Here is a 20,416-nt window from a genome sequence, read left to right on the forward strand (position 1 = left end):
AGCACAAGGGAGGGAGAGGCCTATTTTCATTCATCTGGATGTCTGGATGCAAAGGAAAAGATGGAAAGGGCACCACTGGCTTGTACACTTTGTCTTCTAACCTCAGACTTGAGCTGGGGACTCCATCTCCCGGTGGGTGGATAGGGGTGCAGCCGCAGGACTGACGTCTGCACGGCGACAGGGCACAGGCACTTTGGGGTCCACACAGCTCTTTTCATTTCTTTTAAAAATCAGAAGAAAAAGAAAGAACTTTCAGGTGAAAACCTATTGGTATATACTTGTCTTTATACCAACCCAGTCATATAATCTTTTTCATATTTTCTTGATCCAGGAAGGGGCCCACAATGGCAAAAGTGCCGAGGGCCTAGGGTGGCTGACTTGTCCTGGTTCGCCCAGAACGTCCCTGTCTTAGCGCTGAGGGTCCTGCATTCTGGATGTCCACTTAGGGTGACCGACTTGTCTCAGTTTGCCAGGGACCATCCCTATTGTAAAATTACAAGTCCTGCATCTCAGGAACCCTGTCAGTTCAGGGGCTGCTGGTCACCCTAGCAGGGCCCACAAAAGTCATCAGTGTCCCCATGTGCTGACTAGGTAGGCAGAGTTAATGACTTAGGTTGGACCCAGCCCTGGTACCTGCGGGATTTCCATCCTCAGTCCCATTCTTGAGAAAAACAAACAGATCTGAGTCTCTAAGCAGATCTGTTGTGTCTTATTGTGAAACAACCCTTTGAAATCTGGTTCCCTAAAACTACCACCATTTATCTGCCCGAGACTCCATGGGTCAGTCCTGCGCTGGTCTCTGCTCCTTGTGGTGTCCGGCTGCTGGCAGGTAGGCTGTGGGCTGGCTGGTCCCAATGTCCATGTGTGCTCACATGTGTGCGGTTGGCTGGGCTGTCATCAAGCAGCCTCAGTCTCCTCCAGCTCAGGGTCCCACAATTGGAGCCTAGACTCCCTCAAAAGGCAGAAACTGCATAGCCTCTGAGGCCCTGGGCTCAGAAAGTCAGATGACATCACTTCTGCCACATTCTATTGGTCAAAGCAAGTCACAGGCCCGCCCACCTCAAGGGAGAGCAGCCTACACACGGGGTGGGCAGAATCTGTGGCCCTGTTTTGCCATTTATCACAGCAGGCATCCCCTGAACAAGCTGGATGAGCTGATCTCCGGAGAGTGCCCTCCCCCTGCCCCCACCCCCACCCCGCCCCGCTCCCACGCTGGCCTATCAAGAGAAAGCAAGCTTCTCAGCGCCCTCCCCACCCAGGCATCACAGCTGAGCTAAGTCCTTGCCATCGGGGGCGGTGTGCATGCGGGCTTATCTCTCATTAACTCGCCTGCCATATTAAACCTAGATCTGACACACTAGAAGTGAAAACATTTCTCTAGCCAGATTGATCTGACACACTAGAAATGAAAACATTTCTCAGTCCAGAATTATCTTTGACGCCTCGAACAGTTTAAAATGAAAATTTCTCAGCGATAATGGCTATAACTGTATTCACCATAGGGAAATGCTCAATATCTAGGCTGACCCTCTGTACATATACAGCCCTATTTGCTGTGCTTTTCTTGAGCCTCAGAAACTTAGACAACTGAGCACGGATCTTTAAGAAACAGCTTCTTGATCTTTCTCAGTCCTTTGCTGCTTCTTCTTTGCCACTTTCTAAAATGATATATTTTCATGAGCAATTGGAATATCTGCTATGTTTTCCTTCCTTGAAATAACCTTTCCTGAGCACTTCCTTTCTGAGCAGGAGCTGTGATAGATGTGGATGGTATAGAAAAGTACAAACTTGGTTCCAGAAAATGACCTTCAGCAATTGGGATAGAAGTGGGTGCCTCAATGTTTATGAACTATCCAGTTAGTCCTATCGCTTAGATTCTAGACAACCACCAAGAACCAATGAAAAAATTCTCATGAAATGTCTAAATAGAGTGATAAAAAGGAAAATCACTGAGTTCTTATAAATTCCAAAAGCAAGAGCCTACCAACCTCATTTCCTGCCACCGTTGTCTTTGGAAGATTTTTGTAAAACCCACCCCACATTTTCTGCAGATCGGGGTTTAAAAACAGAGGGAGTGCAGGGATGGATGGATACGGTGCGTGGGAAAGACAAGCAAAGCGTGAAGAGGGGCCTTCCCTACCTGAGCACATGAACGAGAAATACTGTAAAAGTATTACAGGAGGCGTTCATTTCTTTACACACATTTACTCTCAGTTCTGTGGATACAGCTGTGAACACAGCCATGTGGGAGCTGGGCTCATGGGCCATGGCCTGGAGGGATGCCAGCCCTGGGACGAGACGGTTAGTGTCACAGGGAGCCTGCCAGGCAGGGAGTGAAAGGGACCTGGGGATCATTAATTCAACAAATATGCGTCAGGCGCCCACCATGCGGCAGCCAGGCACTGTGGAAATGGTGCTAGCGGCTAACCTTGCCCTCAAACAGGGCTCATAATCTCAGGAGAAGAAAGAAAATGAGAAAGCCTTAATAGAGAAGCATAGGAAGCATGAATTTAGAGAATGTGCAGGGTGCCATGAGAGCCACATTGTGGACACTTACACCCCAGACTAGAGTGAGTCAGGGGAGACTTCCTGGAGGAAAGGGACATTGAAACTGAGACCTAGAGGATGAGTTGGAATTAGCCAGGCAAAGGCGTAGATACCGGGAGGGGCCCAGAGAGTGAGGAGAGTTCAGAGAGAGAAGTTACAGAGGTCAGAGGACAGGCGGGAGGGGTCCGGGGGGCCAAGGGTTGCAGGGAGACTAATGAAAGACCCTGGTCCGTGTCCCACAGCCAGATTCTAGCTGCACACAGTCTCCTGCCTCCCGTCTTCTGCCTGCTGTGTCACAGTGTACATCCTGAGTCCCAGGGGAAGGAAAAAATGCAGACAGAAGACATGATAGTGCAAGAAATGGTAACATAAATCATGAAACACCCTTTTGCTGATTGAACTTATTTCCCTCAAGATGGAAGTGAACAAAGAAACTCCCAGGCCCAGTAGCAGACACCCTCAGATCACTATGTAAAATGATGCTTCTCAGATCCTGACATTCGTTCTCCTGACTTGGGGAAGAGCAGTCAATTCAGGGTTTGGAGAGTGGGGCAGGATCTTGAGATGTGGCCCCCGAATGGATCACTATGGGTAAAAAGAAAAGTCCCTGTTAAATAGCAAAAAACTGGGTGTTGGGGGCAATTTGGGAAAGGGATAATCTAAGGGAGAATCCAGTACAAACAGTGACAGGAATACCGTTAAGCTGGTCTTGTCTCCAGCTTACTGATTTTTGTCAGGATGCGTTCGAGCTTGTCTGCTTTGTCTGTGCCTTGTTCCTGCTGTTTACTGTGGTGTGTCTCCCTGGGGCTGCTGGGTGTGTGTTTATGTGTTGCCCTCTGGTCTTTTCTTTATTGCACCTGATAAAATGGTCACTGACTACCATCATGGGATTCATGTTCTGTATTGGGCCAATCATTCCTGTCCCTTTAGTGTATCCCCAATATTTTGATGATTCAGAAAGTAAAAATACGAATTTTACTAACCTAGACACGATAATTGGTGGTAATTAAGAAAAATTTAACTTGCCAAGAACCATCATTTTTTGTGGGATTCCTTAACTACACAGAAAAATGGAGGAAAGATACTCAGGAATATGACCTTAAATATTAGTCATAACTTACTTCTGTGTTATCCCTGGAGCCATGATCTCCTAAAGTTTGGCTTTCAGAATGTAAATGTACCAACGACCCCCATCTCGTGTCTCAGTTTAAAGAATCCTCATCGTCAACTCTTTTAACAGCATTATTTCAAGACGTTAAATGTCACTTTGGGGAATGTCATTAGCTATCACACATATGTAAATGCCTTTCCTAATGAAGAAAGGTGTTTTGACAATTTGGATAAGTTGCTGTCTTTCCCCTCATCATTTTGCCATGGAGGACAGAGTGAGTCATTTCTAACTAAAAGAATGAAGAGTCTTTATATCTGGGATGGGAATTGAAAGTTGAGACCTGGAATTTGTACTCAAAGACCACACCCAAAGATCAGAGGTGCGTAATGAAATGTCTCAGAACTATCTTTGAGTCCGTTTTGGAGCCATGTCATGGATGAGTGTCTATAGAACCTGAGAGAGGGCTCAGGGGACCAATCCATGCCACAGATTTGGAGGCAAATGCAAAGTAAATTTAGGAAATGTATTGTTGACTAGAGGCTCTGGCAAAAAGTTTCATACTTCTTCCTGAATCGTTCCAGAGAACAAAAACAAATGATGGATAAAAGTTGTGGGGAGGAAGATTTGATGCAGTATAAAGGCAAAGCAATGTCTAACAATTAGTGCTATCTGGAAATGATGTGATACCCTGTGAGGCGGTGAATTCCCTATCACTAGTGGGATTCCAGTTGGGGGTGGGTAAGTAGAGGGGCCGTATGGGATGAAGGTCCACTCTCCAAAGGTACATTGTGTTCAGCCCAGGATCAATGGAACCAGGAAACTCGGTGTTATAGGTAAGGACAAATCAGTCCTCCAGATTCAGGATGGGTTGAGAAGGCAGAACGAAATGCATTACATTCCCCCCAAACTTATTTAATGATTAAGTACAAGAAAGAACATAAAAATGAAAACAAATCCCACAACCTGGCCAGCAAGTGGACGAGAGCTTCAACTAGAGAAAGCGAACAGGTCAGAAATGAGACGTGTTAATCTGCACCTGTGTCCCTGATAGGCCCCTGGGAAAGTGATGCTCTCACAATAATCGGAGAAACAGACAGCGAGCCATGGATGCTCTCTTCTAACAGTTCTTAGTCTCAGGAAGGAATAAAGAAATAGGGAGAATGGGAGACCACAGGACAGGATCCTTTAGTCACTGGGCAGTGATGACAGGAGACAGGGAGCCAAGACCCCCAGTTTACTCCCTGGAGACTTCTGGGGGGACCTGGTCACCACCTGCTCATTTGTTTCTCCTTAGGGATGCCTAATTCCGGAACCACAGCATCCTGTGGTTGTCGAATCCTCTCATGGTAATTCATTTCCTACCTTTACTTTGCATTTGCCTCCAGTGATAGGACAATCATGGGGTTTAAGCTTAAAATTGCTCTTCTTTAGAGGAAAATGCAAGATTTTTCAAATAACTTTCAGAAAAGGTAGAACCCAAACTTCCATTTTTGGTACTTTTTTGGTGACATCGTCAAGTAATAGTAAAAAATATGCTACCCAGTCATTGCATTTTTATAAAATTTGCTGTTTTCCATGATTGAAAAAGTAATCCAAGCTCATTTATAAAATGTTCAAAAAACACAGAAAAGCACAACTAAGAAAGAGCAAGAGCAGATAACCCACCATCCAGAGATAAATGTTGATAACATATCGGTATTGATTCTATTATTCTTGTGTGGGTGTATAATTTGATTGCTCTGTGCATACACATTCAAAATCTAATTTGTTCATTTAACTAATAATCTCCCAGAGAACATCTCCCATAGCCATAAATATACATCTTTATGACAATTTTTAACTGTGGAATATTCCAGCCTATGGGTATACCATACTCAATTTAACCAATCCCTTGTTAAACATGTAGATTGTTTCTCCTCTTTTGTTATTATATAACACTATAAGAAACAGTTTTATGTATTCATTTTTGAGCATATCAGTAATTTTTTCCTTTGAGTTCTTTCTAGAAGTGAAATTTCTAGATACAGTGTATGTACTTTTGATATGTCTGCCCCCCTTCCCATCCCTCATTCCCTGAGGCTGTAACAATTTACAGATTTCCCCATTATGTGGGAAACCTGTTTGTTTACATCTTCTCCAACAGAGAGTACAGTCATTATTTTAGACTCTGCTAATTTTCCAGTTTGGTTGTGACAATGCTATGTCATCGTTTCAATCAGCATTTCCTTGACAGTGAGAGAGGTTGGACATTTGGTCATTGGTCATTCTTGATCTTTAGCCACCTGAATTCAGGAACATCTATCCTTTCCATTGATTATTAAGTACTCCTATTGGGCTTCTACATACATTTAGTTTGAGGAAAAGACATTGGAGATGACTTTGCTAGGAAAAATCCACTTGAAAGAAATTCCGTTAGGAATTATTTTCTAAAGTGAATAACCACCATTTAAAAATAAATCTTTATTTGCTATATAGGAGTTGCTTCAATCCTGCCACTTTCATATGTCTTTGACTCCCAATTAATTCTTTTTATATCTAGGAAGATCTTAAAACAGTTCCTAAACTCTAACATGTAGATGAACACATTTAAAAGTAAACACTAGGGGCTTCCCTGGTGGCGCAGTGGTTGAGAGTCTGCCTGCCAATGCAGGGGACACGGGTTCGAGCCCTGGTCTGGGAAGATCCCATATGCCGCGGAGCGACTAAGCCCGTGAGCCACAATTACTGAGCCTGCGCGTCTGGAGCCTGTGCTCCGCAACAAGAGAGCCTGCGATAGTGAGAGGCCCGTGCACCGCGATGAAGAGTGGCCCCCGCTTGCCGCAACTAGAGAAAGCCCTCGCAGAGAAACGAAGACCCAACACAGCCATAAATAATAAATAAATAAATTAAAAAATAAAATAAAATAAAATAAAAGTAAACACTAGATACATTTATTCCAAGTGGACACCTGCATGAACATATGTGCTTTTCTTTCCCCGTGAATTCATGTGGAGGATTGCTGTCCATTGCACTAGTACCTGAAACGCAGGTGACAGGTTGATTTGTTCCTTTGTTTGCTTGCCATCTGAAAGGTTAAGGCACTGTAAAAAAAAAAAATTGAACTAAAAATCTTGCTGGAACATTCCCCAGGCTAATTTTGCAGCACACCAGGCTTAGGTGAGAGGAAAAAACTAAACATCAGAATTATCCTTGAGGTCTACACCCAGACTGCATATTTCAAGAGGGTAAGAATGATGTCCAGGGATGATTTTCCTCTCCTCCAAACTTTCTACCCCTGTGTTAGGTTGAGAATAGACAATCCATCAGTAATTATCGAACTGAATGATCAGAGTAGTATTCTGATGTCATCAAAATGGAACAGGAGCACATAAGAAATATGAGAACCAAATTCACTAGTGAAATGATTTTGTTAAGTCACAAGACACACAGACAAGCTGTGGATGGATCTCTAGTTGGAATGAAGATTGCATTCCTATTTCATGCAAGCTCCCATTCCTCATTGTTAGCAAGAAATTCATTGATATTCCATTGTTCTGCTGCTCTCACTAGTAAGTAGCATTAGTCAGAACAGCCTGTGCAGAACGAATCTAATTCTCTTGGTTCCAGAGTATGGCAAAATGCCTAGCAGGTATTGATTTAGGAGGGAAAGGGGGCAAATGAAACAATCTGAATGTTTTTCTTTGTCTCATTATTCAAGGTTTCAAGAATGAAGACAACATGACTCTGGCGTGGGAGGGTGTTATGAAAGAAAATTACCTTGTCAAGATCAACACAAAAACCAGCGACACATCAGAGGAGTATGCCAGTCATTTATTCCTGCTTTGCGAGCCTCCCCTTGTGTACAGGAGCTGGCAGAACACAGGCAGCTTATTTGAGCAAACTCTGTAAAGAGAATTTGCAGCAGAGAGGAATGGCACCAAAAGGTTATGGCTCAGGCAACTGAAGGTGACAAACGCAAAAGGGTGTGTCAGCCTTTCAGGAAGGGCAAAACCCACCCACCTGCCATCTGATTGTCCTTCTGATTGAAGGGCAGAAAGAGGGATTTGGAGCCTGCAGGGCAGGGCCGTGGGACCAGGTGACAAGAGTGTGGGTCCCTGTGCCACTGCTGCAGAGGTGGATTCTAGGAAGACCCAAGGATCGTGGGGAACAGAAGTTACCTTGCAGGGTCTGCACATGTATCTCTGTGAGGAAGAAGCAAGAGATTAGAAGATGGCAAAACCCTTTGGTTGATCTCTTACAGACAATTGTCCCTGAGAAGTTCTGAACGCCCTTTATGAGTCGCATGGAGTTGTTGTGAACATCCCATAGAACTAACTAAGTCACTGACTCCCTAGATGGTCCATGAGGAATGTGGGATGCAGGGCATCCGGGAGCGTGCCCTTCGTATTTAAAGTGGGGTTAACAGGGTTAATGGTCAGAAGTCACTCTTACAGAGAGCTCCAAACAAACCTCAGAATTCAGTCTAACAAAGAAAGCATAAACATAAGAACAAGGAATCCCTTTGTTAGGTTCAACACAGCTATTGGGAGCAGGGGATGCGAGGCATGCTTTTTCTCTTTGAGTAACAAAGCAGATGCCCTCCATTCTCCTCCATCCCTAGACGCGGAGATCTTAGTTTTGGAAGGAAGGGACGGACCTTACAGGTCATCTTCCACCCCCCGCCCCCCGCCCCCATCAACAAAGGTAGCATCTATTTGCTGTCCTTCCATCTGGGGTGAGAGTGGAATTCTGCTTCGCTTGGGTATTAGGAAGAAAGTAAAAGTGGTAAAAGCAGGTGATGTTGATTTAGTTGAAGATGAAAATGATCTGTATTTTGTTCTTTAAAAGACTGCGAAATGGAGCCTAATAGCCCTTTTTGTTTCTCTCTCTCTCTGTTCTCGCTCTCTCTTTTCTTTAACTTCCTTGAAGAATGAGGCATCATTTTAGACAGCTGGATACAAAGGTATACTTCTGTTTATAGTTTGGGAATTATTTTTTTAAATCTCCATTATCTTTGAGCTTTCAGCTAGAAGCCAGTGTCCAAAAATAGATGAAGTTAATTTTTAAAAAAAAAATGGATGTGACCCTGTTCTATACTCAGCTTTCTTTATTCACTGCATAAAGTCGGGGTGCTGGAATGGAATTGCTTCTCCGATGCTCCCAGCCCCACGGGAATAGTCCTGAAGTCCCATTTCCACGACTGTCTCTGTCTAACCCAGGACCCCTCCTTTCTTTTTCTCTCAGGTGTAAGATGCTTGCAGTGACAGGGAACACCAGAAAGGCTCAGAAAAGCAGGTTGGGAGCCTAGAGACTCTATGCCAGTCTTTGCTGCCACTCTAATTTGTCATCCACTTCATTTGAATTGCGACTGCACGAATACGCACGTGAATTAGACGTAGAGAGAGTATGCCCACCTCCACCCTGAGCTGGGTAGCTGGAAATTATGATTTGGTTCAGCAGAAATGACAATCGATTCATAAATGTCGGCTCCCTGTTAGGCTCTGAAGAGGAGGTGATATCCGTGGCACTTTGGGGATGACGTCCTGGGTGACAGAGTCACATACCCCCCCAGGGCTGTGCGGTTCCACGGCTTGACGATACCCCATCAGGGGTGGCAGGGTCTCCAGCACCCAATTCCTTGCCTATAGTAGGGTCTCAAGGAGCATTGAATAAATGAACAAAAGGTGCTCTTCTCAGAGCTCTAAGATGATCATTTATTCGGTTCACAATTTCTCGTATATGTATTTATGTGTTAGTTACCAGCAGCATTTAAAAGATCTGAGGCCGTGTTTCCATGGGCCTCCCTTCCTGAACTCTGGTCTTGTGCAGGACGGTGGGCTGATGCCTGGTACCTTCTTACTTACCCCCCACCCCACCCCCGCCTTAGCTCTTCTCTTCCTTCCTCTCCTTCCCTCCCCTGGAGCTGCTTGCTCCATATATTGGACTCAACCACTCAGGATAACGGTACATTCTGTGCTGACAGTCGAATGTTTCCATCACAGTTTGCTTTAGTTCCCTATTGCTGTGCAACAAGCAACCCCACATTTTAGTGGCTTCAAACAACCATTTTATTTCACTCTTGCTTTTCTGGGTCAGGGGTTTGGGAAGGGCTCAGCTGGGCAGTTCTTCTGCTTCATGGGGTCTCAGCTGGGTTTACAGGGCTGGATTCAGCTGGCGGCAAGGCCAGGATCTGGCACCTCAGCGCTCCTCCTCATGGCCTCTCTCTTCCACGTGATCTCTGATCCGTGAGGCTTGGGGGTCTCGGGGCAGTTCCCCTTTTTCCATAGGGACTGGCTTCCAAGCGTGAAGAAACAGAAGCTGCCATTGCTCCTAAAGGCGAGACCTGGACCTGGCATGCCATCACGTCCACCAGCATCCATTGATTAAAGCAGCCCCAGGCTGGCTGGGATCCAGGTGGGGGAGCAGTAGACCCCACCTGTTCACGTTCCATCTCTTGATGTGGGAGTGACACGTGGGCAGGGAGAAACGTGGCAGCCATCTTTGGAGACACGCCATCACACAGGAGTATATCTTGTTACAGCTGCTCTCCTTCTGATGTTGTCCTGGTACTGATTTTTAATTGAGGGGCTGGGAAGACTCCTATGTTCTTAGAGTTGAGTATCTGGACATAAACAATCATGCCAGGATGTATATCATGATTATAATCAGTGAAGAGGGGAAAGAAAAGTGCTGGATATTTTTAAAAATTAGAGAAAATTTTAAAAATGTTAGAATGCATGAAAGGAAGCATAGGGGATAGTATTCTAACACTGAGCATGTATATTAGATGACTATAATATGTAATATAGAATATATATAAAGCCTTATAGGATTATTCACTTTCTCTACATCATATATTTATATTTAAATATATTGTCTGCTGCATTGGTACCTAAGCTACATAGCTCGTAATACTTACTGAGCACCTGCCATGTGCCAGGCATTGGGCTAAGTGCTGTCAAAGCAGACATGGGCCCCAAATTTCAAGAATGGATCCCTTATTAAGTGGTTTGGGTGTAGGAGCATTTTCCAGCTGAATTATGTTGGATTAAATAGCGATAACACTTTTCTTAGCCCTATCAGGCGTATGTTCCAGACTGTCCGTGTCTGCATTACCGGGGAGCAGGGTCAGCAGCTGTGAAGGCCTTAAGCCCAGAGATGCATGGAATGTTCTGGGCAGCTGGAGAGGGATGGCGTGGACCAGGGGAACACCGAGTAGGAAGAAAGGGGGAGGCTGGGTCGTCCTTGGCAGGAACTTGCTGGCCTCTTCAGGGTTGGATTTTATTCCCATGCAGGGCAAGCCTCTGGGGACACATCTGGGAACATTCCTTTCAGAGATCCCTCTGAGAGGTCAGAGTGGCCGCATAAGAGGGGCTTACACAGTTTGGTTTGGGGAATAGAGGTGCTAGGGACTTGTCTAAGTGTGTGTGTAGAGAAAACAGTCTATTTTTGTTTGTTGTGTTGAGTTGTTTTACTTGTGGGTTCGCTTAAGGTGGCTTTGGAGGGAGCCGATGGAAAGTACACTTGGGGCTGGGCTCAAGCTTCTGCAAGACTTTCCACTGCCCCTGCTCTGGGGCACGCAGAGCATAGGCAGGATGGCAGCAAGGGGATGGGGCAGAGCGGGACCTGGGTCGGAGGTCAGCGGGAGATCCAGGTACTGGAGCAGCTGAACTGACTCCCAGGGGCCAGGGAGGCCTCCCCGCCAGTGCGTGTCTGGGTGCGGCGGGGCGACCCTCTGGTGGGGACAGTGGACCCGAGCGTGGCGGTTGTGGGCGTGGTGCCGAGGGGGTCACAGATGACTGGAGTCCCAGTTGGGGGCTGTCCACACACACGTGCGAGCCAGGGCTCTGTGGGGTCCTCAGAGGAGTGACTGCGGGTCCAGCCCCCCTGCATCTCCCTGGCTGTGGAGCTCCACCCCTTTGTTGGTTCCTGCAAGAAGTCCACCTACACCATGCCTTTTGCAGGTTTTAGTTGAATTTGGGCAGATCCCAGGGAAACCTCAAACCACACAACACTGAGACATGGGCCACCACCCACAGGATTTCACTGCCTCTCTCCCTGCTTCTCTCCTGCTCCCAGGCCCCTTCTCTCCTGCTCCCCTGCCCTCTGTCCCCTTTTTATTCCCTCCCCCTTCCTCTACCCCTTCTCTTCTGAACAACAAAAAGTCTCTCCTTTCTATCCAAGGAGAATTTTAGGGTTGGCCACTTGTTTCTTGAGCAAGCTCTTGGTGTCTTAAACCCTACTAAGCATCATACTAAAGTCCTTTTACTGTCAACCAATACAGAAATCTCTCCAAAGCCCCTCCAGTGAAAAAAAATTTCTCCGTCTCATTCTTACACCAGAAAACAAAGTTATTCACATTGACCTTAAGTCTGTAAGTAGGAATCTTACTATGCCTTCTTTATTTTAGGCAGCCATTAGCCCTTATGGTTTCTTTTTGTCCTTTTTGAAAAAAGAGTTAAATGAAGAGGTTAATACTGGAAATAAGCCTAAGTTAAACAGAAAGTTTTCCTTGAGTGAGTGATATAGCAAGTTGGAAACCAACTGTACAGAGATTGAGCTGTGTCTACAGCTTTTATTAAGTGTAAAAATATAGCTTGTAATTTAAAGTGATCTTCATGCATCTTGTGTAAAAACTTGTGAAATATGCATGTATTGCAAATAATTTTATCATGCCTTTTACTTAAATTGTTTTGCTACTTACACTGTTTGTGTGTGTGTGTGTGTGTGTGTGTGTGTGTGTGTGAGGGGAGACACTTTATTTGCAAAAACTTGATTAGTATTGTATCACATTGTTTTCATTATATTATACTTTTATCAAAGCAAAACTTTATTGATACCTTATAATTTTATTAGTTACATATAACATTTTTATTTCTATATATTACTTCTCTGTGTTGTAATCTATCTTTTCTATGTAGGAATCACTAGTGATTTTTATTTGAGTAAAGCTAATCCTAATTGGTGCTAATGATTATTTGCTTGTGATATGATTTCAGAAAGTTAGTAATGGACAGAGTCTGAAATATCACCTGGAGTCTGCCATACTCCAGGCATGAACGATACTTGCTATTTCATATATAGTACATCTATTTCATAGAAAAGCCATAGAGTCATAATTTAAAATTTAAAGTTGGAAAATTGATCTTAAGACCAGTTTTATTTTTTCCCCTTTCAAGCTTAATGATCTCAAGGGTCTTCTGAAAGAGATTGCTAATAAAATCAAATAAAACTGCATGGACTCTAATGGAGAAAAATCTAATTCTAGCAAGGTAAGTAATTTTAATAGCTTTTTTTTTTTTTGCTCTGAAAATTTACGTATTTTAAGACTAATTAAAAAATCATGATATTTTCTCAGTTACTTTCACATATGATCAGATTTGAAAATAAGGCATGGTGTAAAAAATTCGAACAATATAGGTATATAGAAAAGAACAGGTAGAAGCCGCCCTCACATTACTTTCCCTGTCTGCTCTCCTGCCTGAGGTTAACACTGCTAGCAGTAGGTTACAGTATCCTTTTGGATCTTTAAAAAAAAAACAAACCAAAAAAACTTCCAAACTATACAGCTATTTTGGCATTAACTGAATCAAGGTCACACTATTCTAAGACCTGGTAAATTTTTTTTTCTTACTTAACTCTAGATCATGGGTATCTTTACAGATCCATGCCTCAGACATGTACCTCATTCTCCTGATACATCATTTATGTTTACTGCTATAAGGAATGTACAGATGTATGGGTTCTTTTGGTTAGTTTGTTTTAAATATTTGCTATCATCAAATGCATGTTGATCACATTTTACTACCAGAAATGTTTTAGTAAGGCTTTCAAGGTTTTTAGCAATAGCTCATTTGCACAATAAAAATGTAATTCAGTTAACAGACAAAATTGAAGCCAAGGCTTTGCTCCATGATCTTACCATTTGCTTTAATTATGTTTTCCCATTACCTGTCCAAATGCTGAAACAAAATGTTGTTAGGGACTTGTAAAGCTAGGAGAAAACAGCAGTGAGCGATCCATTTGATTAGAATTTTTTGAGAAAGTGAATGGTAAGGAATGGAAACAATTAAGCCTCCCTCCTTTCCTCCCTTCCCTTTTTGCGTTTACTGACTGCCTTCTAAGTGCTGGCAATACTGTGCTCAGACCGTGATGAGGCTCAGACGCTGATTTTTGCCTTTGCATAAATCCTCACGCTGCAGAATTTCTACTCACAGGGTGACTGTGTTATAGGGGTGACTGTGTTATAGGGGTAACTGTGTTAGGGTCCTTTCAGTATATCTGGTAGCTCAATACTTTTCCTTGAGTTCTGACAATTATAGATCATGTTACAAGCCCTCTATCCTGGAAGACTTTGTAAGAGCAAGATTGATGCATATTGCATTTGCATATTTATTTGCATATTTATTTTCTGGGAAGGCAGGTATAGTCTCCCAAGCTGCTCAAGAAAACACACCTTGTATATTTAGGAAGAATATGTATTTCAACTCTTCCATCACGGTGTTTCATGAACACAATATTGTACTTTAAATTATAATTCGAGTTTTGAAGCATTTATTTTGTTTGATGAATGAACTGAAATATAGGAAAAACAATTAGGAAGAGATAAAACAATTTAAAATGATTTTTAAAACCCTTAGAGGTGTAATAATTAGAAAAGATTCAAAATGAGCTGTACGCATCCATCTCTTAAAGCTCTCATCTCGTCATCTCTCCTTCTTTTTCCAAAAGTGTTGACTATGAGGAAAATGAGCAGACAGACTGGTTTCTTAGCAACTTGATCTTTGCTTAAACTTAAATTGTTATTACTATATGGAGAGTTCATTAATTGGTGAATGAAGATGAATCGGGAGAAGGACGTTACTTCATGTGCAAGTGGGCATCTTTAGAAACAATGCATTTGGCATGTCCAATTTGTTGGTATACTTTTTACTTCTGGATATAAGATCCATTTTCTTTTTGTGATGTCATCTGTTTGGCATATCCTTAAGAGGTTCACTGAAAATGTAATTTTATAGGCAACCACCTACATGCTGCTAAAATATATATTTTTTTGATTTTTTAAATTGAAGTATGGTTGCTGTACGATATTATATAATATAGGTGTACAGTATGGTGATTTGCAATTTTTAAAGGTTGTACTCTATTTATAGTTATTATAAAATATTGGCTATATTCCCTGTGTTGTACAATATATCCTTGTAGCTTATTTTCTACCTAATAGTTTGTACCTTTAATCCCCTACCCCTATGTTGCCCTCCTCCCTTACCTCTCCCCACTGGTACACGTTGCTGAAATATTATTCTTGTACTGTCTCTCTGATACTTCTTTCTCTAGAGGGGTGAGGGTGTCTTTCCTGGGGGTGGAGGCAAAGAACGAAAATGCCAGCCTAAGTGGGTGTGAGCTGGCACCAGTGGAAGTAGGGCAGGAGTGGACATCTGGGGACAGGTCTTTGCCAATTTGCCCATCTGGGCTTTCCATCTCAAATCATCCTTTGATCCAGTAACTTGGGACGGGATGTTTGCGTATATATTTTCTTTTCTGCCACACTAAATTTGAAAGGAAGTAAGAACCAGGGTGAGAGAAAGCTATTTGTTTTTGTTTTCTCATACCCTTATACCTTCCCTGAGAATGGGGGTGGGGGAGTACTTCCCTGAGGGCACTGGAAATTGTTTGATCCCTACATAATAATCCATTGATTCTTGTATTTGCTGCAGTTAAATTCTAGTTCATTTCGATAAATTATTGTAGTTCTTAACTTTCTTATCAACTCATCCTTTACTTATCAGAAATCACTCAGCAACTAAAGCACTTGGAAACTTTCTGGGTCTTTGAGGTGAAGTCTTAACCATTCAACCAGAGTCATTCTGTTCACACTGGCAAACTGGTCAGAACTCACATCTTTAAGAGAAAAAATGGCCTTGTAATTACTTCAATACCAAAAGGCAATCTCTCAATTTTTGGTAGTACATTTGGACCCGTTACCAGTATATTACCAATGTATTTTGAAGCACGTCGTATCCTGAGAATGAAAGTGGGAAATCACTCTTAACACAGGGCTCTTCCTTTGTTTTCACAGGTGGTATCAGACATCTAAATGGAAAAGATTCAAGGGATGCTGCTGAAGTTTTGTTCCCGTCTAAATGAGAATTGTTCAGGCCCCTGGGTGCACAGCGGTGGTTTTAATCACCCCAGTGTGCTCAATCTGAGAATAAAATGTGTTCCTGATTTCACACGAAAGATGGATGTAAAGGAAGAACATCTCCTACAACTTGCTTCCCCTGAAGGCTGCCCTATTACTTTCTGAGTCTTGGTGGCCAGAACCTGCTGTTGATAGTTTAAACTGTACTGTGTCTTCCTCTTCTCTCTTCCTCCTTTGACCCATGCATATTAGAGAATATCTCTCCTAGGAACTGGAACCTCATCATGATTTTCCTCCTGTATTGTAATTTTGTTTATTTCTGATTGATTCTCCATTATTTTTTTTTGTATAGTGTGACTAATTAGCTGGCGTATTGTTAAAAGTCTCCCCAGTCAGGTCAGATTCTAAAAACATGCTGCAGCAAGAAGACTCTACTTTCTTCAGGAGAAACTATTTTCATTTCTCATTATGCTTTTATTCATTAAAGCAGGTGATAAAACAACATCTTCCTGTCTCACACTCACCAGGAACTCCACTTGAAGGGAATATCCCCTTCCTAACAATGTGAAAAGGCACCTAAAAATGAAATCCTTAGAGGTGCATTTGATTTTGTTTTCACTGGGTGTTCCTCTTTCTCCTCCTATTTATTATTTTCCTATTAAAAATAATTCGTGGATATTATAGAAAATTCATGGGTATTATAGAAAACACAGACTACATGGAAAAGTAGAAAATATAGTCTCATTACCTAAAGGTAATCACTGCTAACAAGTCAGGATGTTTTTCCAAGTCTGTTTTTTTTCTATGCATGTTTTATTTCTCTTTTAAAATTTTACATAATGTCATCATACCACGTATACAATTTTATATACAATTTTTCAGTTAATATTTTATCGAAGATGTTTTCTTTATACTCCCTATCTTCTTAAACTTTACATTAACAATTGCATGTTGTTCAGGCTCTAATGATTTCCACTATGTTGGTCATTGAAGGTGGTTTCTCATTGGCCAGTTGGATGAGCATCTTTGTGCCAGAATCTTTTTCCACAGTTGGGAAAATTTCCCATGGCTAGATTCCCAGGAATATGTATTGATTATCAAACTATTTACAAGGCTTTTTCATAAATGTTTAGCAAATAGGAATTATTAACTTGATATAAGATATGAGATACATGAACCTAGAACTCAAGATAAAATATTATATTTAATCCTTAGTTTAGGAAGAAACCAATATACTTACTTCAGTATTATAGATGGTGAAGGCATTGGTATAGAATTGGAAAGATTATATTCTTGAACACTTGTAGTCCCAGCTTTGTCTGGAAGTGGTGTTATCTTTGCCCAAAAGAGATGCACTTGGAAGTATGTAAAGTCATTTAAATGTCCATGATTAGTTTTTCCACTTTGAATGGAATATACTCAGTGGCTAAGGAAGAAAATCTTAGAAGGAAGCTGTTAAATGATTATCTAATTAGAAAAACTACAAAAGCATGAACCAAAAAAGCTTTTTCTGTTTTGTCTGGGCAGTAGTTAAAATGACTACTCACAATATTCATGATGTTTGCAGGTAATGAACACAAATAAAAGGTGTCTTTTTACTTAGACCTCGTTAATGGTCTAACAGGGCATCTTATTCAGTAACAGGATTGATCAGTTCATGGTTTTGGATGCTGAAAGTAGATGCGATAAAATTAATGACAAACATTGTCAACGAAAGGAATTTTCAAGTTTTCTCTGTTAGTGAGAGAATTTCACGTTTGTTTCACCATGGCAACTGCCTTTTCTGAAGCCACCAAGAAGAGGCTTGTGTTATCTCCACGGTGACTGGAAAAAACAAAGTATATGGCACTGAACATATTGTGCAGAGAGTGACAACTGTCCTAACCTCTTACCTTCAATTCAAGTGGTGAATTTGAATAAAATCAGAAAATTAAATTGAAAACCTACCAGAAGACAAAACTTAGCATAACTATTGGCTGATACCCTTAATTGTGCTTGTCCCTATATTCACATTTCCACTGACTGTGTTTTTGTTAGTGTAAGAAATAGGCAATGTGCACATCAGTATCATGAGTAAAAGCAATTCTCCCATTGACACTGATGACAGATAACTTGAACAATACTCGGCATTCACTTGTATTGGAGAGGGAACTGCCCAGTGTTTGCAGCTCAGCTTGTCTGGCAGACGTTTTTGCAAGGTGACTCTCCATGATTTTTGTGTAGGCCAATTCATTGTTTTAGGTGTAGCTCATGAAAATAGCACATGTCTTGGATGCATCTCTCATCAAAGGTGCTCTGTCTTGTACCTGGTACTAAAAGTGTACTGTGCATGTGTACGTCACTGATAACGCTGCAGCTTGGTTTAAATGAGTGGGTTAATGAATCAACCAAGAGGAAATGTCATGGGTTGCCTTTGTTATTCTACTGAGAGTGAAAAAAATATAATTCCTTCCTTTGTCCAGATGCATTTCTATGGGGATTTGATTCCCAGAGTTACGTGAGCTGACTTCGCTAAGCAGATGACTAGAACATTCTGCGCGAATGCAAGCAGAAGAATGTGTCCCCCGTGGTTCTGGCTCTTGCCAGCAGGGCCGGATTTGGATCCCATGGTTAGGCACCCATCTGTAGCCCAAGGGTCTCCAGCTTCTGTGACTTGGAACTAGCCCCCTATGTCACCAACCCTCAGACATGCATAGCAGTTTCTGAGATTACAGGGGTCTCCTGTGGCCTCAGGATCTGTCTTGGGGCCAACATGGTGTCTTTTGTCCACAGCCCCGTGTGGTGATGGAGCCTCAGGCCCAGACTGAGGTACATGGTTTCCTTGCTGAAGGCAGGGTCCTCCAAAGCCACCTTGGCTCCAGACAGAACTGAGGAAGTGTGTCTCCCTCCCGCCACCCCTTCCCCTTCTTGGTCCATGTGGGGGACTGAACTGTGTGGTTGTCATGGAGACGGCCTCTGCCCATGGCCTCTGTCTCAAAAGGAAAAGGCTTAGAAGTTGGGCCGTTGGTCGAGCTGGAGCTGGATATTGGAGACAAACGTCCCACTGCCCTTCCCGACCCCCCATCCCATGCGCGCCTTTATTCTCCTGAAGATGAAAATCGTGAGGGGAAAAGCAGCCTTCGGTGGCCCACCCCATCCATCCATCAGACCTCAGCAGATGTTTCTGAACCATAGTTCATTTAGGATCAAGCTGGGGCTTTGGGACTGACTGCACGCACACATTTATAGCCTCAATTTTTTACTCAAAGTTTTTTTCCCCCCGGCAGAAATCCTGTTTGACTAGGAGAAATTTCCCTCATTTTTTCATAATGTGCAATGTGTTGTCACTAAGTGTCCACTGTGAGCACTTCCTGGGGACCCAGAATAAAATAAGTAAAAAATAAAAATTAAAAAAAATCAAAACGGAGCAGGAGGCTCTGCCCTCCACCGTCTTACGATCCATTCGAGGACATTGATTTAAGAAACAGGAACTTGACGCTACAGACGGCATGCCGAGCGCAAAGGCAGTGGGTTGCAGGCCCAGGAGAGACCTGCGTGGGTGGAAGGGTTCAAGAGGCACCTGCTTGTGCGGCAGAGGCAGGAGGTTGGCTTCCCCCGAATTCCTCCGTGTCTGTATCAGATAAGTGCCTTGAGAAGTTCCCTGGGGTAGAGAGTGAGGCCCAAGTGTCTAAAGCGGGTCACTAATGGATGTGCACCCGCAGGGCTGAGGTGTCTGAAGTCGCTCGGGGGAAAATTGAGGCAGATTTATTGAGATGGGACACAGCAAAAAGGGGCAGGCTAGGAGGGGCGTGTTAAGGGGTGTGCAGGGCGCAGTTCTTGGGAGCCCCTCCCTGTGAGGGTACCAATGGTCAGGAAAGAAATATACAAACCGGGAAGCAATCACAGCAGCAGACAGGGCACACATGATCATCTAGACTGCGGACCACATCATGCCTGGGAGCCACCCTCGGGCTCCTGTCACACTGGACCACAGCAGTATCCTTCCAACACGTGTCTCCATCGTTGCCCTCATGTCGCCTCCTGATTCTTGGCACCGCCTGAGAGCTATCTTCTTGATGCTCCCCACGGAGTTTCCTGCGCCCTGCTCATGAGTCTTCAGTGGTTCCCCATTTAATTTCTGCCCAAATCCCAAAAAGAGAGCTTATGACATGGGCAGCCTGCCCCTCATCCGCCTCTGCAGACACGTGATGTGACCTCCCTGCCTTGTCCCCAAACTCCATGTGGCTGTCCTGTTCTGAGCTGAATGCTGTGTCCTCCTCCCAGCCCGTTTCTTACCACTGGCTGCCCAGCATTCTGCATCCCAGGAAAGCCACACTGCTTATGTGGTCCTGCCTTCCCCCTGGATTTTTTCACCTCTTTTGTCATGTGCCTTAATGGGTCTTCTAATGGGTAGCAGTGGAGTGCCATAGTTTGGAAATACAGGACACATTTACCTTGCTGTGGATCCCACAGCTTCACTGCTTGCTGGCTGTGTGACTTTGGGAAGGTTACTTAAACTCTCTGTGCCTCAATTTACTCATCTGTAAAATGACTCCTTCCCCTGAGAGGGGTGGGAGGATGAAATGAGATAACTGAAGAGGTGCTAAGGGCCTGGCTGGCACTTCCTAGCTGCTCAGTGAAGGTTAGCACTCTTTATT

At 43.3% G+C, this 20,416-nt stretch overlaps 1 protein-coding gene across 4 annotated transcripts in view; it reads left to right on the forward strand.

Moving 5' to 3' along the window:
• The window catches only part of TRPM8 (transient receptor potential cation channel subfamily M member 8), a 108,674-nt gene extending 90,497 nt beyond the window's left edge, over positions 1–18,177 (forward strand). For 2 of the 4 annotated variants that reach the window (XM_082466281.1, XM_082466283.1), the window contains exons 23-26: positions 7,356–7,455; positions 8,567–8,600; positions 12,817–12,909; positions 15,717–18,177. In XM_082466281.1, the coding sequence (XP_082322407.1) occupies positions 7,356–7,455; positions 8,567–8,600; positions 12,817–12,867 (185 nt within the window). In that variant the 3' untranslated portion in view covers positions 12,868–12,909; positions 15,717–18,177. Of the gene's footprint in view, positions 1–7,355; positions 11,254–12,816; positions 12,910–15,716 lie in introns of those variants that run through there. The other 2 variants (XM_082466282.1, XM_082466280.1) reach the window with 1 other exon arrangement.
• The last annotated feature ends 2,239 nt before the right edge of the window (positions 18,178–20,416 follow it).

This window comes from Balaenoptera physalus (genome assembly GCF_965194825.1).
Source record: "Balaenoptera physalus genome assembly, chromosome: 6".
In the NCBI taxonomy this organism is placed as follows: Eukaryota; Metazoa; Chordata; class Mammalia; order Artiodactyla; family Balaenopteridae; genus Balaenoptera; species Balaenoptera physalus.